Source organism: Papio anubis, chromosome 11, assembly GCF_008728515.1.
Source record: "Papio anubis isolate 15944 chromosome 11, Panubis1.0, whole genome shotgun sequence".
NCBI classification, from domain to species: Eukaryota; Metazoa; Chordata; class Mammalia; order Primates; family Cercopithecidae; genus Papio; species Papio anubis.
The window spans coordinates 8,712,684-8,728,718 of NC_044986.1; the positions used below are offsets into that span (position 1 = coordinate 8,712,684).

The 16,035-nt window shown below is 61.4% G+C and overlaps 1 protein-coding gene across 3 annotated transcripts in view; it reads right to left on the bottom strand.

Annotated features, from left to right (window-relative positions):
• Positions 1-510: 510 nt before the first annotated feature.
• LHPP (phospholysine phosphohistidine inorganic pyrophosphate phosphatase) overlaps positions 511-16,035 on the bottom strand; it is a 150,105-nt gene continuing 134,580 nt past the window's right edge. For 2 of the 3 annotated variants that reach the window (XM_003904380.1, XM_009215576.3), the window contains one exon: positions 511-1,306. In XM_003904380.1, coding sequence (XP_003904429.1) covers positions 1,210-1,306 — 97 coding nt within the window. In that variant the 3' untranslated portion in view covers positions 511-1,209. The remainder of the gene's footprint in view (positions 1,307-16,035) is intronic. The other variant, XM_031652005.1, reaches the window with a different exon arrangement.

The window sequence follows — 16,035 nt, forward strand, 5'->3', positions numbered from 1 at the left end:
CCTGGGCAATGAGAGCAAAACTCCATCTTAAATAAATAAAATAAAGAAGCAGTCTCTCAAGGGTTATCAGTAGCTTCTGAACTGATCTGGGGAGAAATGGAGCAATCAAGTCATCTGTTGAGCTGACTGATTCTGAAACTTGAAACTTGAGTTATGGGTGATTTGCTCCCAGGGGCCCTGTGGGAAGGCCGCCATGTCGTTGGTCGGGAAAGCAACGCTCACTACTACCAGGCCACAGGCTGCTCCATTAGGAAAGGCAGTGCCAAAGTTTGCCCTGGACTGCCTTGTTCCAGATGGGGCCAACAGCAGCTCACTGGCCCCCTGGGCCTCAGTTTCCCCATCTGCTAAGTGAAGGGGCTGGAGCAGGTGAGGTGTTTCAGGGCCCTTGTCCCTCGTACCTCTGATATTCAGTGGCTCAAGCATAAGGCAGGACCAGAGACAGTGGCCCAGACCCTGCTGGTGGCCTCCCCCATACAGTTCTTCCTAGCAGTCAAAGCCCCAGTCAAAGGCTGCTGGTCAAGGCGGAGTTTATTGAACTGTTAGTTTCCTCCTGCACACACCAGGCATGACACCTTTAAGTCTGTCCAGCAATGGCTCCAGAAAGTACCCTGTGTGCCTTGGGCGCAGAGGCTGCAGTTCTTGCTGTGTGGCACGGGAGCCTTCACAGTTCCCTCAGGAGCTGCCCCTGGTCTTTGCAAAGGTGCCTGGGAGGACAGGAAAAGCAGCGGGCTGGCATTGTTTCGGGGGTGGGGTGCTGGGCAGTGTGCCTAGGCAGTCGCAGGAGGCTGACTTGGTTCTGGGCTGCAAGATCTGTGCATAGGAGGCCCCTGGGTTTCTTCCAGGCTCTTCACTGAAATGCAAAGAGTCTGAAGAGGAGGCAGCGGGGCCGGTGCCTCTGAATCCGGTTAGGTGGAGTTTCCCGCATTTAAAGGACCAGGTGCGCATGGTGGGTGAGTGAGTTCTGGGCTTTGGGAGATTCCCAGAGGCCTGACAGCTCTGTCCCACCCTCCTGGACTTCACTACAGTGAGCTGAAGTCAGGGCCCAGGCAGGGGAGCAGGCCACCCAGGCAGGGAACAAATGCCTGCCCGTGCAGCAGGGCAGAGGGCAGAGGGCAGAGGGCAGGGCTGTCAGGGCCTTGGGTGGTCTGGGCACTGGGGTGGGTGGAGGAGAGGCAGGGGTGGAGGAAGCAGGGCTCTCCCAGGAGGCTGTCACTTGTCCGTGTGCTGCAGCAGCAGGTCCACCGCCTCTGCGAGGTTGTCCACGTACCCATCAGCCTTCACTTCCGGATGGTGCTCGTCACTGGGCCTGGAGAGGATGGCCGGAGGTTAGTAGGTGCCCCCACGTTGACCACTCTGCAGCCACACCCACCCTCGCAGCATCTAGCACGGGCCTGGCCTTAGCTTGAGGAAACCTCCAGGTCCTGCCAGGCAGCCTGGCCCGTGGCCACTGGCCATCCCCCTCCTCCCCGTGCCCTACTCAGGCACACTGTGCCCTCAACCTGGACACCTCCCCAAACCTGTCTCCTACTGGGAGCCTGCTCAGCCTTGTGGTGCAGTGACAGCCAGCCCAGCTCCCTCTGAGCCTCCAGCACAGGCATCTCACCTTGGATGGTGGGGACATGAACGTACCCTGCTCTGGGCTCCCCAGGGGCTCACCCCACACGCCTGGCCTGGCCTAGTGGCCCATGGGGGGAGCCTAGTACATGTGCACTGTGGGGACAGCTGGGGGTAGAGACCCGGAGCTCCTGCCTGCCCTAACGCTGGGGGCCCCCGTGTCAGTGACAGCACATGCCTTCTGGTTGGTGCCCTCTGAGGCCACGCCCACCCAACAGAGGAGGCACCGGGCTCCTGGATAAGCTGCTTTCTGGCTGGGATTCTGGGGGCAGGAACCTCCCAAAGCCTTCAACCATTCCCCAGGCATCTCCCGAGGTCTCACTGGATGCTGAGGACACAGGAATGAGGCCATGAGACAGTGCAGAGGCCTCCGGGCCCTCCCTGCCAGGAGACTTTCTGGAAGGGGCTGTGGGCTGAGTCCTGAAGGCAGGCAGGGGCTATGGGTAGACACATGGGTGGGAGAGGAGAGCCCCAGGCGCAGACATCCCAGAGTCTTTTTTTTTTTTTGGGACCAAGTGTCACTCTGTTGCCCAGGCTGGAGTGCAATGGTGCGATCTTGGCTCACTGCAACCATTGTCTCCTGGGTTCAAGCGATTCTCCTGCCTCAGCTCGTGAGTAGCTGAGACTACAGGCACCTGCCACCATGCCCGGCTAACTTTTGCATTTTTTTAGTAGAGGTGGGGTTTCGCCATGTTGGCCAGGCTGGTCTCCAACTCCTGACCTCAAGTGATTTGCCCGCCTCAGCCTCCCAAAGTGCTGGAATTACAGTAGTGAGCCACCTTGCCCGGCCCACATCCCAGAGTCTTGTCATCTGAGGAAGTGGCACCTCATCCTAGGGGCTGTGGGCAGCCTGGAGGGCTGTGAGCAGAAGGCCCCTCCCCACAGCCTTGCACCCACAGAGGCGCTGCTGGAGCTTGGCAGGAAGTGGGGACCAGCCCATCTGCAAACCTACCACTGCCAAGGGACGTGTTGCTCGGATCACCCCACGGCCTGGCCTAAACTCCCTGAGAAGCAGGGAAACCGCAGCCTCCCGGCAGCAGCGCCCCCACTTTGGAAGCTGCCACCCTGGTCTAAGAGGAAGTGCTTGAAGTTGGTTCTCACATCTAAAAGCCGTGTTATCCCTTTCAAAGGGTTTGGTTTCTGCAAAGGGCTTTCTTTACCCTAAAATGACCGTCATGGGTGGGGCGCTTTTTCTTTTAAGGGTTCTCAGCCCAGTGGCCTGGAGGCTACCTCCTGGCCCTCAGGGACTGCTGAGGCTATAGACCTGGACGGGGACCACAGGGGCAGTCTCTGGGAGGGGATGGCAGTGTGGGCTCCCCTGTGACTGGGAGGGTGTACCTTTTGGCTCTTGTCCAGGTCCCAAGGACAGAACCCTGTCCCCCAAGCCCCTCCAGTGCCCCCACTTTCTCGCCCACCCACTTGTGTGGGGCTACGGCTGCTTCCCCTCCTGCACAGTCTCCAAGCACAGCACTCAGGAGCCTCACATCCCTCTCCCTTCCATCCTCCAAGGAAGAAATGGTCACCCCCATTTTGAACAGGTGAGGAAACAGCTCAGAAAGGTTCAGAGACTTGCTGAAGGTCACACAGCAGGGAGAGCAGAGCTGGGATCTGAGTTCTACTCCCAGCCCGTGTTCTTTCGAGAGCTTCCACCACTGCTGGACATTCCTGCCCCTTCCAGCAAAGGGTGGTTGACAGCACCCGCTCCAAGCAGGGGCACCCACAGATGCCAGTACCAGTGGGGATCACTTGGCTGGCCCTCCCAAGTGTGGCCACTCTGCTGCTCCTGAATGAGCACACACCAAAGTATGAGCCTGGGGGACCAGGCAAGGGGACGAGTGTGCAGCACCCTCACCCGCACCCGCCCCGCCAGCGCCCTCACCCGCGCCCGCCCCGTCAGCGCCCTCACCCGCGCCCGCCCCATCCGGCCGCCCTCACCCGCGCCCGCCCGTCAGTGCCCTCACCCGCACCCACTCCATCACCCGCGCCCGCCCCGTCAGTGCCCTCACCCGCACCCACTCCATCACCCGCGCCCGCCCGTCCAGGCGCCCTGCCAGCGCCCGCCCGTCAGGTGCCCCTCACCGCACCCACTCCATCACCCGCGCCCGCCCGTCAGCGCCCTCACCGCACCCTCACCTGCACCCGCTCCATTAGCAGCCCCAGCAAGAACAACCCATGTCAGTGTCGGGGCTTTAGAGGCCTCTTGTGTGGGCCATTCTGTGATGGCACACAGGGTGTCCACGATCTAGGAGAGGGGCTTTGAAGCGTGCGTGATCCTGTCAGTGCTGGAATAGGGACTCGGCACCGCGCGATCCTGCCTCAGTGCTGGAGTAGGGACTCGGCACCACCATGAGGCCTATGGTATGGGTCACGCTGGAAAACTGCGTGTGGATATCCACTTGCGACCCTGCAGTTCCACTCCTAAGTATGTACACAGCAGAAATGCATCCTCACAGTCACCAAAGGCACATTCTAGAATGTTCCACACAGCTTTAGTTGCAATAGCAAAAGTCAAACACTGGACAAATGCCCGCCGGGGGAGGATGGGAAAACAGACAGTGGCAGAATCGCACACTGGAATACTCCACAATGACTCAAACTGGGATGAGCTCCCGCCACGGCAATGGGGGTGAGTCCCTGACCTAAAGAGCAACCGAGGCCAGGGTCGAGGAACACACACAGCAGGACTGACTTACAGAGAGCTTCAGAGCTGGCAAAGGCAGACTAGAGACAGAGGGTGGGATGGCGGCTTCCCAACGGAAAGGTGAATAGGAGTGCCGGGAATGTTCTAGATCTTACCTGGGTGGGGCTAACATCCTATTCTTCACTTTTAGAGCACTTTACTAGTGTTATACCTCAGAAATTTTAAAAGCCGCATATGGGCCAGGCGTGGTAGCTCACGCCTGTCATCCTAGCACTTTGGGAGGCTAAGGCAGGAGGATTGCTTGAGCCCAGGAGGTGGAGACCAGCCTGGGCAACATGGTGAAACCCCATCTCTACAAAAAGAAAGAAAATACAAACATCAGCTAGGCGTAGTGGTGGGTGCCTGCAGTCCCAGCTACTTGGGAGGCTGAGGTGGGAGGATCGCCTGAGCCTGGGAGCTGGAGGCTGTGGTGAGCCGTGATCACACCGCTGCACTCCAGCCTGGGTGACAGATGAGACCCTGTCTCAGAAAGAAAGAAAAGCCACATGTGATGCTCACAGATGCTATTGTAAAGGCCAGAGGGCCAAATCCTACCTGCGGCCTGTTTTTATATTTTTAAAAGGGTGTAAAAAGAAGAGAATAATATGCAACAGGGACCAAATGGAAGCTGGCAGAGCCTGAAGCGGTAACAGTTCCGCCCCTACAGGAAAGGCCTGGAGCCCTGGGCTGGGCTGTCCACCGTCCCCCGGGTCTCTGGACAGGCCCTCCTGGGAGCAAGTTCTTGCTCTTGGGAAGCGAGTGCTTCCACTCAAGTGCCCTGCTGCTGCAGGAGACGCGGCTGCTCTGGGCTCAGCAGGGCTGGCCCAGTCTTCCTGGGGCTGCCAGCCACGCCTGGCTCCAGGCTGTGCAGACACACCCTGTCCTGGTACAGAATGAAGGGTGGGCAGGAGTCCAAGGTCCCCTCGAGGCTGCTGATGCTCCCCTGCTTACTCAGATCCCTCTTGGAGGACAGACGTCATGAGGGGAAGAGGCTTCTCTCAGCAGCTCTGCCTCTGAGACTGCTGGCCCTGGCCAAGGGCACGGCAAGCTGGGCAGGTGGGGCCCTCCGAGCGAGACAGAGACAGAACCAGACGGCTGGCTGGATCAGTAAATTAGCCCCCTGGCAAAACAGCTCTCTGCCTCAGTTTCCTCATCTGGCCATGAGGATAAACCTGGCTCCACCCCCTACCAGCCACGTGGCCTCAGGCAACTTCCTTAAGCCCCTGTGCCTTGGTGTCCCTGCCTCTAGACCGAGGTCATAATAGCATGTGCCACAGGCTCCCGTGAGGAGGGCAGGAACTGATACTTGTGGCACGGACAGGTTGGTTGGTGCGGGTGTGGGTGCTGTTGTGGCTAAAACTGAAAACTCAGCAGTCCTGTCCAGGAAATGCACCATAGGCTAGGGCTGGGCTGGTCAGGGAGGTGGAGCGTGACCGGCCTTGAGCCTTCCCCTGGGCACACAGGCCGGTGAGGGGGCAGATAGGCAGGCGGACGGACATACGCTGATGTGTAGGCTACGTGGGCTACAGGGAGGACAGGGTGAGTGGAGAGGAAGCCCAGCACAGGCACTGGAGGGGGAGGGTCAGGAAGGCTCCAAGCAGCACCCTAGGGGGCATCCCAACAGCCTGGAGTCCCAGCAGACCTGGCACTAGGGAGGGTGCCTGCGGGAAGGGCCAGCAGACTCACTCCTGTGCTGCAGCTCTGCCCCCTCTTGCCCTCTGCACCTGCGGCGCTGCTACTCCCTGGTCTCACCTCTGCCTGGCCTGTGTGCATGGCCCCAGATCAGCGCTGCTGGGCTGCTCTCAGCTCCCACTAGGGTCTGAGGACATGAGCTCCAAAGCACTGCTCGCCACCGCCATGTGTGCACCCAGCCCACACTTACGAGGAGTCGGGGGCTGAGGCCGCGGCCCAGGTCTGCCGTCCTCTCTGGTCCTGCAGCCTGTTCCCATCTGATTCCCAGCTTTTCTCCTGTCCGATTCCCAGCTTTTCTCCCGTCCGATTCCCAGCTTTTCTCCCGCAACAGTGAGAGGTTTGGGCTCCTTGCTGCCCAAAGCGGGACAAAAATTCTCCCAGCAAACACCGCCCATGAGTCACCATCCAAGCCCCGGGTGAGCGGCCCCCAGGACCTCCCTCCTTGGACACCTACCCTAGGTGCCCTGGGGCCACGCTTACTGTCCAGGCAAAAGAAACCAGCCCCGAGAGGGAACAAGAGTTCTCCCCATAGAAGATGACGCTTTATAACGAGAATCCGGCCAGCCCCACTCCGCACACGTACCTAGCCGAATGGCGTCCGTGGCTAATTATGTTTAATTACATATCATTTAAATTCAAGAATCCACTAAAAGAAAGGATTGCATTAGCACCCGGCTGGTGTTTGCCCACACACAGCGGAAATGGTGGACTTTTATGTCTTAATTACGTGACGCTGCTGTGGGCTGTGTCTCCCGGGGAGCTGGGGTAGGCAGGAGGGGACCTGTTCCTGGCCTGGTGGCCCCAAGCCCCTGAAGCACCTCTGCTTTGTCCAATGGCCTGGGCAGGAGGGGTCCCTGCCCCATGCGGGCCAGTGCTCTGTGACCTGTGGACCACAGAGATGTCACGGTACAAAAGCTGAACCAAGAAACCCAGCAAAGGTGCGTCCTTGGCAGTGGGGACAGAGCGGAGGGGGTGAAGCAGAAGGGGCTGCAGACCATCCTGCCCTGAATGGCCCTGCTGGGACAGAGCCAGAGGAGGAGGAAGAGACAGACAGAGGGACACGGCCACACACGGAGGGAGGGGACAGGCACGGGACACAGGAACAGAGAGAGACAGAGCACCAAGTGTGGGGAAGGGGCCTGCGACAGACAGGGAGGGGCTGGGGCTGCCCCCGTGGTTCTGTGTCCTGGCCACGTGGGCCTGCATAAGCCCCTCTGCCCTTCCCTGGCCTACAGGCCTGGCTGAGGACTCCCTGTGGGGGTCACAGCACTGCTCCTCCCCCTGCCCCAGGCCCAGCCCAGGCCCCCAGACAGCTGAGCACCCTGCTCTGTCCCCAACAAACTGCATGACCCAGGGCCGGTCTCTTCACCTGCCTGAGCCTCGGTTTCCTCATCTGTAAGGTGGCATAGGGCCTGGCTCTGGGGGCCACTCTGAGATGAAACAGATGAAACGAGGCAAGACTGAACACAAAGCTGGCGTTTCCCCTGCACCTGGGGACCCTGCAGCTCACCCTGGCGCTGGCCCCTGCACCCTCCCACCTCCACCCTCTGCCCTCCAGGGTTCACAGTCCAGTTCCACACTCAGTTGTCAGCACTGCTGGGAAAGAAAGAAAAGGGCCTGGAGTCTGAGGGCATTGATGGGAGAGGGAACAGGGCAGGGACGCTTCCGGAAACAGGAACGTTAAGGCCAAGCACTGCTCCCATCCATCGTCCTTGCTGCTGTCCTCCTGAGAATGGCGTGGAGACACCAGGCCTTTGCAGGGCGGCTTCCTCGCTAAGCCAGAGTGCCTGGTCCTCGGGGCCTGGCTGGGAGGTGGACGCAGCGAGAGATTTCCCCAGGCACCTGCAGGGCCGCCGTGGGTTCTCTCCTCTCCTGGGTACAGCCTCCCTCGGGCTGCATTTGGGTGTCTCTGGCTGAGGACCTGCTTCTGGTGTGGGGTGGCCCTCCAGGCACCTCCCCCATCCTTGCGCAGCAGCCTGCAGGGTGGGTCCTGCTGCCCGGGTTTTGGAGGTGGAAGCGGAGGCATACGGCTGGGAGGCGTGTGGGCCGCAGGACCAGGAGGCCGGCCTGGAGAGAGCATGGCTTCCACCGGGCCCCACAGAGTGACCTGGGCCCCTGGGGACAGGAGGTCTTCTGCCAAAGCCTACTCCCTTCCCTTTCCCCCTTCCCCTCCACTGGCTCCTCCATCCAGCCTGGTCCCCTCTCCTCTCTTGCAGCCAGAGTAGCTTCCCCAAAAGCTCACCCACCTGCTTCCTGCCTCCCCTGTGTAAACTGCTGTGGCTCCCTACTGCCCACATCATAGCCTGGTTCCTCAGCATGGCACATGAGTCCATCCTGACTGGGCCCCACCCGCGGACCTCCCTCCCCACGCCAGCCACTCAGTGCCTGGGCTGCTGCTCTTCAGACATCCCAGCTCTCCCTGCCATTGCCCATGCCATGCCCTGGAATGCTCTCGAAACCTGCTCCACCTGCAAACTCCTACTCATGCTTTAAGACCCCACTCACTTGTCCCCATCTCCCACTCTAAGCTCCTTCCACAGGGCGAGTTGCTGTCTCTTCTGAGCATGCAGAATGCGCCCCCCGCCCACTCCATGCCATCACAGCTGGGGGCTGCTCTGCCACTTCACCTGCAGGTGCCAGTGTTGACTTCGCTTCCTGGAGGGAGAGGCCAGGTTTCCTGCCCTCGGTGGTCCTCCCACAGGCCTGACCCAGAGCAGGCACCCAGGAAGTGCCCACTAAATGAATGAACAAAGGCCCCAGCTGGGCAGGCCAGCGCCTGTCATCCCAGTGACTCCTCCCGCTCATGCCCTGTCAGCCGAATGCAGGGAATGGGTGAGTGACAGGCAGAAAACAAGGCGGTTCTGTGCCTGTCGCCGGCCAGCTTCACAGGGACAGTCTTTGTACCAGTCGAAGGAAAATGGTGGCCGGGCCACAACAAAAGAGCCCGGTGAGGGCAGTCTCCCTGCCGCCGCCTCCGGGGCACACGCAGGCCAGCACCGCCTCCTGGGGAACGCTGACCAAGGGGAGACAGGTGCGGCCTCTCCCGGAGGGGCTCTTGAGGGACCTGCGCCGCCCAGGGCTCCCAGTGGGTGGCCCACCCACCTCCACCTTCTCCTCACCCTGCAGGGGCAGGGGAAGGGGCAGGGTGGGGCAGAGGCTCTCACGCCTGGAGGCCGCAATAGCTGCCCCTGGGGAGGGGCAGGCATCTCCGTCCCCATTTGCTTTGGAAAGGCAGTGGCTGGGAGCCAGGTGCTGGGAGCCAGGTGCTGGGAGCGACTGCCTCGTGAATTCAGGGATCCGGGCACTAGCATCAGAGGGTGACGCCAGTTCGGCTGTGCTGACAGACTTGCAGGACAAGGACGGAGGGTGATTCATGAGGTGGAAGTAGTGAGGCCAGGCAAGGGGCATCCTTCCATCAGAACCCCAGGAGCCCAAGACCCCCGGAGGCCTGGGGGGTTATTTCTAGAAGGGTGTTCACCAGAGCCTGGCCCTGGCAAGTGCCTGGAGGATGCGGCTGGGAGACCTGCCTCCGCCTGGACACCCATAGCTTCTCTGAAGGCTGATTATCAGATGGTCTACACTGGCACGTCACGGACACTAGGCCTGTGCCACGGGGTTCCCTGCTGTTCACGTGCTGGCCCAGCACGGCCACCCTCAGGACAGCAGCTTGCTGGGACCCAGTGAGGTGGGCAGGAGGCCCAGAACATCCCACATCCAGTCCAGACCATGACCTGGCCTGAGCTGGGCTCCTGGCAGGTGCCCGAGGGTCGGTGGCCTCCTCATGGGATGGTCGGGTGGTGGGGTGGAGATGGCCGCAGATCTCAGGCAGGCGGCCCTGAGCCCTCTGTGCCCTGGGTTCTGGAAGTGGGTCGGGGGATGACATGCCCAGACCCATGTACCTCTGGGAAGGTGCCATGTCCTGCTGCTTACAAAGAAACCCGAGCAGGAGCTCCTTCCCACGGAGCCTGTGCATCCAGCCAAGGCCTCCCAAGCCCCTCTTCTCCCAGGGCCTGGGGGTCAAGAGGCACACAGAGGACTCTGACCTGGTCCCTGCCTGCAAAGAGCTCACATGGCACCCGAGCCCAGCACTCCAGCCCCAGGCCCGGGCCTTAGCAGGTGCCTGGTGGACACAGGCTCCAGCCTCAGCTACCTGTTCTCACTCCTCTTAGGCCAGCTCTGCCCACCGGCCTGGGGACTGCTGTGAGTCAAGCTGGAGCCCCGGAGCCCAGCCTGGGGACCCTCCAGCCCAGGGCACCTCCTACCATTGAAGTTAGCTGGGTCCTGGCAGGAAGGGTGGCCTGGAGGGACCGGAGGGTCCAGGGCCACATACCAGCCCTGAGGCGAGGGCCGCAGGGAGGCTCCCAGCCTGGAGACCTGCCCTCCCCTTGCCCAACCCGCTCACACATACAGCAGCTTCTTGGGCTGCTTTAAAGCCACTTGGCAGAAAATAAAATCCAAAGAAAAACTCAGGCCTGGAGGAGTCCTCATCCTGGGCCTCTCTGGGTCCCTCACCTCTCTGGCCAGGAGCAGGGATGGGGACACACTTCCCCTGGCTGGGACCTCCCTTGGAGGTGCCAAGCTCCCTTTCCCACTGGCCCAGCTGAGAGCAGGAGCAGCGGCCTGGTCAGGTGCCGATCCCCCATCCGTTTGGCCATCTGCTCTTCTGTAACGAGGAGGGGTGGAGAGGGAGGAGGTGACCCCTCCCCCTGAGCCCTTCCACATGGAATCCGTGCGTGAATGAGAAAGCTGTGCACCCTGGTCGGGCCTGCCCAGCCCAAACCACCAACGTCCGCCTGCCTTCCACCTGGGGTGAACCAGACACCCACAGGGCTGGGCACGAGGGCACTGCAGGTATCCAGCGAGGCTGCGGCCCCCAGGCGGCACTGTGTACAAAGACAGCCAGGGCAATGGTGAGGAGCCTGCATTCCCCAACTCTGTCCTGCCCCGGCCTGGCCCCAGGCCCAGTACCGCTCCCAGGGACTGCAGCTGGCCACACCCCACCCTGCTCCGTCACTCCCTGTCCAGGAGGCCTGACAACGGTGTCTCAGAGCTAAGAGTGAGGTGGGGTCCTGTGCCCCCAACCAAGAGAGACACCTTCCCTGTGTGCACATGTGTGGGTGGGTGCAACCCAGAGATAGGAAAGGGGCACGACCTTGGACCCCTACAGTCTCCTGGTGGTCTGGCCCCCATCTGGATGTGTGAAGAGCTGAGGTGGGGCAGGGCTGGGCTAACTGAACCCCAATTTTATTCCATTGGGGGGTAGGGCTGGGCTAACTGAACCCCCTTTCCTTCCAGTGGGTGGTACCCAGGGCCCAGAGCCTGCCCCGGCTGACCTGTCCTCTAGCTAGTAAGGACAAAGTCTGTCCTCGCAGAAGGAGGCACTCACTGAGCCAGTCCCCTGGGACTCTGAGCCCTAGTGGGTAAACCGAGGCACAGGACGGGACTTGCCCAAGGTCTCACACACCCCCAGGAGCCACAGACTCACTGGCAATAGGCCTGCCTGCTGCCCACAACCCAGAGCTCTGCACCAGCCAGTGGGCAGGCCCCGGGATGCAGGCGAGGCTCCTCTAGCTAGCAGATGTGTGGCCTCCAGGACATCAGCGATACCACAGTCGGCCCACGCCTCTGCAGTGAGCCAGCTGCGGGTGGCATCTCCATGTGCTCTGCACAGCGCACCGTGGGGTGCGCACCACGATCCGCTTCTCTGAGATGAGGAGAGAGACCCCAGAGAGGAAGGGCCATGCCCAGAGTCACAGCCAGAAGCAGCAGAGCTGGGGTTTAAACCCGGTTCATCTCCCTCCCACAACAATCGAAATCTGGGCTCACGTCAGCGAATCCTCCCTGGGCACACGGGGCATAGCCTGCATCTGGGCGTCTCTGGTGGGCTGGTTGACTCTGGCTAGACCCGGAGGCCTGTAAGCAGGGGCCTTCTCTCCCACCCAGCTCCCCCGGATGGAGCCGGGGCACTAAGAAGAGGCAGTGCAGCGGGGGGCGGGGCACAGCATATGTGGAGGCAGACGGGAGCTGGAGAAGAGGAACGGTGCGTGCTGGGAGTGCACGCGGGGCCTGGTAGCCCACCGCCTCCCCTTGGCCGGTGCTCTGTGTGGGGCCACCCAGATGCCTGTGTTCCTTGGGATCTGCAGCCTGGTGGTCAACAGGACCTGGGGGGCCAGGCCTGAGGCAAGGGCATGTGCCAGGCAGGCAGAGAGCAGTGGGGCTGGCGGAGAAGGGCTTTTGCCGTGAACCTTGGCACCCACCAGTCTCTCTCCACAGGGAGGAAACGGGGCTTATTTACAGCTGGGTTTAGCCAGGTGGCACCTTGTCAACCAGAACCGACACCATGGCGCCAGCTATTTCCTGCGTGGTTCTCGCTGCCCCACTGACTTCAGGCACCGCAGCGGCTGAGAACAGAGGTGGGACGCACTGAGAGGGACTGGTGGTGATGCTTGGCTGCCCACCAGCTGGTTGGTGGTCTCCAGAGACTCCCTCACGTGGCAAATGCAGTCCCTTGAACTCCGGACCCTGGCTGGAGTGTGCGGCAAGTGCTCACCCGCCTGTCTCAGGCCCTCACCCAATTCACGTACATAGGGCCCCCAGTCAAGCGCACATAGAACTTTTCAAAACTAGGAGCTGGAAATCTGGCTTCTTGAGAAAATGTGAACGATCCCACAATATGGGCTGACAAACCATGGGCAGCAGAGAGTGCTGCAGGGTGTGACATGGCAGCTGCTCCCTTGAAAGGGGCAAGGTGGGCCCAGCCTGCCACACTCCCGCCATTCTCTGTCTCCCTGTTCCCACACCAGGCAGCCGTCACTCTAGTGCACTTCCCCCTGCCCCTGTGGGTGTCTCTGAATCTGCTGCCCTGCCCTAAAGCTTTAGCTCCCTGGGCATCATTCCCCAAGAACAAGTCACCTCCTCCAGGAAGTCTTCCCTGAAGCCTTCCTCCCTCCAACCCTCGCCTCCTCAGTTAGGTGCCCACTCTGCACTCCACGGCAACTGTGTGGACCCCATCACAGCACCCATCCATCTGCTACAGTGGTTTGGTTACCTGTGTGCTGCCCCCTCCACACTGAGATCCCTGAGATCAGGGACATTCTGTTAGTGGCCTCACGGCCTTGGATCCTAGTGAGCACAGGAGCAGTTGGCCAACTGCCTGAGCGGACAAGCAGGCAGCCTCCTTCCTCCCGACCACTGGGGACTGTAGGTGATTGCCCGGCACTGGCTTCCTGTGAGCCCCGGCCCTCCTAGAAATCTGGGCTGGGGGGCAGTCCCTCCCCATGAGTGGAGGAGTGATGGGCAGACGGGCAGGCCCCTGGGGCTCAGGGCCTTGGCGCCCTGGCCCAAGCTCACCCTCCTGGTCCTCCCTAGAGTCCAGCTCCAGCACGAGGGGCCGCATGCACTTCACCTCCTCAGGGGAGGCCCCACCGTGTGAGACCCCGGGCACCCAGCTACAGAGAATTTCCTTCTGGAGACCAACTGCCCTGGCTGGAACACCCTCTCCCCACATCCAGACTGAGGGGTGTGGGCATGCTGGCCACTCCACCCAGGCCAGCACCCAGATCGGGCCAGCCCTGTTTCTGGCCAGTGAAGCTGAGCCCTAAGGGGCAAGCCCCCCACCCTGCCCCGGCCACCTGCAGCCCTCTGTGCCTTTGGCGAAGCAGGCACCAGTGCCCCAGGGCAGGGGCCTAGGAAGAGCCGCAGACGCCAGTGATGGAAATGAAAGCTCTTGAAGCCGGGACTGCGCCAAACCAGTAACCCGGGATCCCGGAGGTCTGACGGGAGACCCATCACCGCAAGGGGCCTCACTACCAACAAGGCCAGACCCTGTCTCCCTGATATGGCCCACAAGGGGGCCCTGGAGCTGGCCGCTGCTTACCCACCAGCTGCCCCCCATCCCCGCTCCCCAGCACTCATGTCCTCAACTGCCCCTGCCTCACTTGGCACCTTTCTCTGCCACCTCCTCTGCCTGGACACCCTCTCACTTCCCTCACTGCGCCAGCCCCAACTCAGAGATCCCTGCCCCGTGGTCTCCAGGACCTATCCTACCCCCCAAATACATGCATGATCAATGAATGAAGACCTGGAAGGTCTCTGGGACACAGGTCTGGGGGACCCAGTTGGGACCTTCCAGAATGGGGGCTGACGGTGCCATGGGAAGAGCACCCCGCGTGGGCAGCTCTGTCCACAGAGCATGACACCCAGTTCAAGGCGACGGCGCAGACACAGCTCTGGGCACTCCAAATCAGGCCCCAGGCAGGGGCCAGCACATTCCCCAGGATGCCCACAGCACGTCCCCACACGAAAAGTGGCTTCACTTTTTCTCCTTGTTTATAGAAAGCTTTGAGAGCCAGGCCTCCCTAATCCCAACAACAGGAGGGACTGGGGCCTCCCACAGCCAGGCTGAGGAACCGAGAGGGGAGCGGGCAGGGCTGGCGGCTGCCTGGCAGGGAGTGCGGAACCCCTGGCTGCTCCACCTGCAAGCCCGGAGGCGGGGCTGGCGGAGGGGGCCTAGGTTTTGGCCATGGGAAGGGCTGGCCCTGAGCTCTGTGTGACCTTGGGCAAATGGCCACTCAGAGCCTCCCTTCTCTCATCTCGAAAGTGGGGCTGAAGAGAGCCCCTCCTGGGGCTATGGTGGAGATTCACCGAGATGGTGCAGGTGGTGGGCATGGCAGGCGCTCACCTGGGTGGATGGGTGGACAGGTGGATGGGGATGGACAAATGGACGGCTGGAAAGATGATGGATGCACAGGGATGGACAGGAGGATGGATGGCTGGGGACGGATGGGTGGATGGGAGGGTGGGTGGGATGAGTGGATGGATGAGTGGACAGATGGATGACAAATGAATGGATGGACAGATGGATGGACGGATGGATGGATGGGAATGGACAGAGAAGGGTGGACGGCAGGCACTGCATCAGGGTAGATGGATGGGGGATGGATGGATGGGGATGGACAGGTGGATGGACAGATGGACGGACGGAGATGGATGGACAGAGATGGATGGATGGGGATGGACAGAGAATGGTAGATGGCAGGTGCTGCATCAGGATGGATGGGTGGACGAATGGACAGGGACGGACGGGGGATGGATGGATGGGGATCAACAGGTGGACGGATGGATGGACAGAGATGGATAGACGGGGATGGACAGAGAAGGGTGGACAGCAGGCACTGCATCAGGGTGGACGAATGGACAGGGATGGACAGGGGGATGGATGCATGGGGATGGACAGGTGCATGGGTAGACAGATGGATGGGTGGATGGCAGGAACTGCATCGGGGTGGACAGGTGGACAGGGATGGATGGATGGATGGACAGACAGATGGGTGGATGGACCGTTCACAGCAGATCCTCGTGCTGGCCCTGGGCTCATGGGAACTCATGCTGACGTGACTGTCTGGAGAGCAGACCCCGCCTCAGGAGACGGCGGGGAGGTCCGATGCCCAAACACCTCAAGGGGGCTTCCCCATGGGGTTCTCAATAGAACCTCAAGGCCGCGCCCAGCCAGGCCACCAGGCTCACGGCGCCGCACTCCTGCCCCGCAGTGACCAAGCAGGCCCTGGACAGCTGACTCCCAGACCCTGCAGAGGCACCTGTGTGACTGTGCCTGGGGACCAGGGCAAGGGGCCACCCTGGACTCCCCAAGACAGAGAAGTGGAAGCCCCTGTGGGTGCTGACCCAGCCTGTGACCCCTCCAGGCTGATGGGACGCTCCTGTCATAACATCACTCCTGGCAGTGCCAGTCACCGAGTCCTCCCACTGGGGACCTGGTGAGGGGCTGTCATGCTTCCGCTCACTTGGTTTTCACAGCAGCTGGGGAGGTAGGTGCCACAGCCGCATCTTACTGCTGACCAAACAGAGGCTCAGAGCCGGGGCTGGGAGGCCTGGATGCCTCGCCACCGTGTGCTTGGAGATGCTTGCAGCCTGGTCCAGGGCCCACCAGGAGCCGGGGCCTGGGCTAGCAGGTGCCCGGCAGGGCTCACCTAAACTGCTCGCTTTGGCAGAGGGACAGGCCTGGGCGAAGGGCCTCAGAGCAGAGCAGCCTC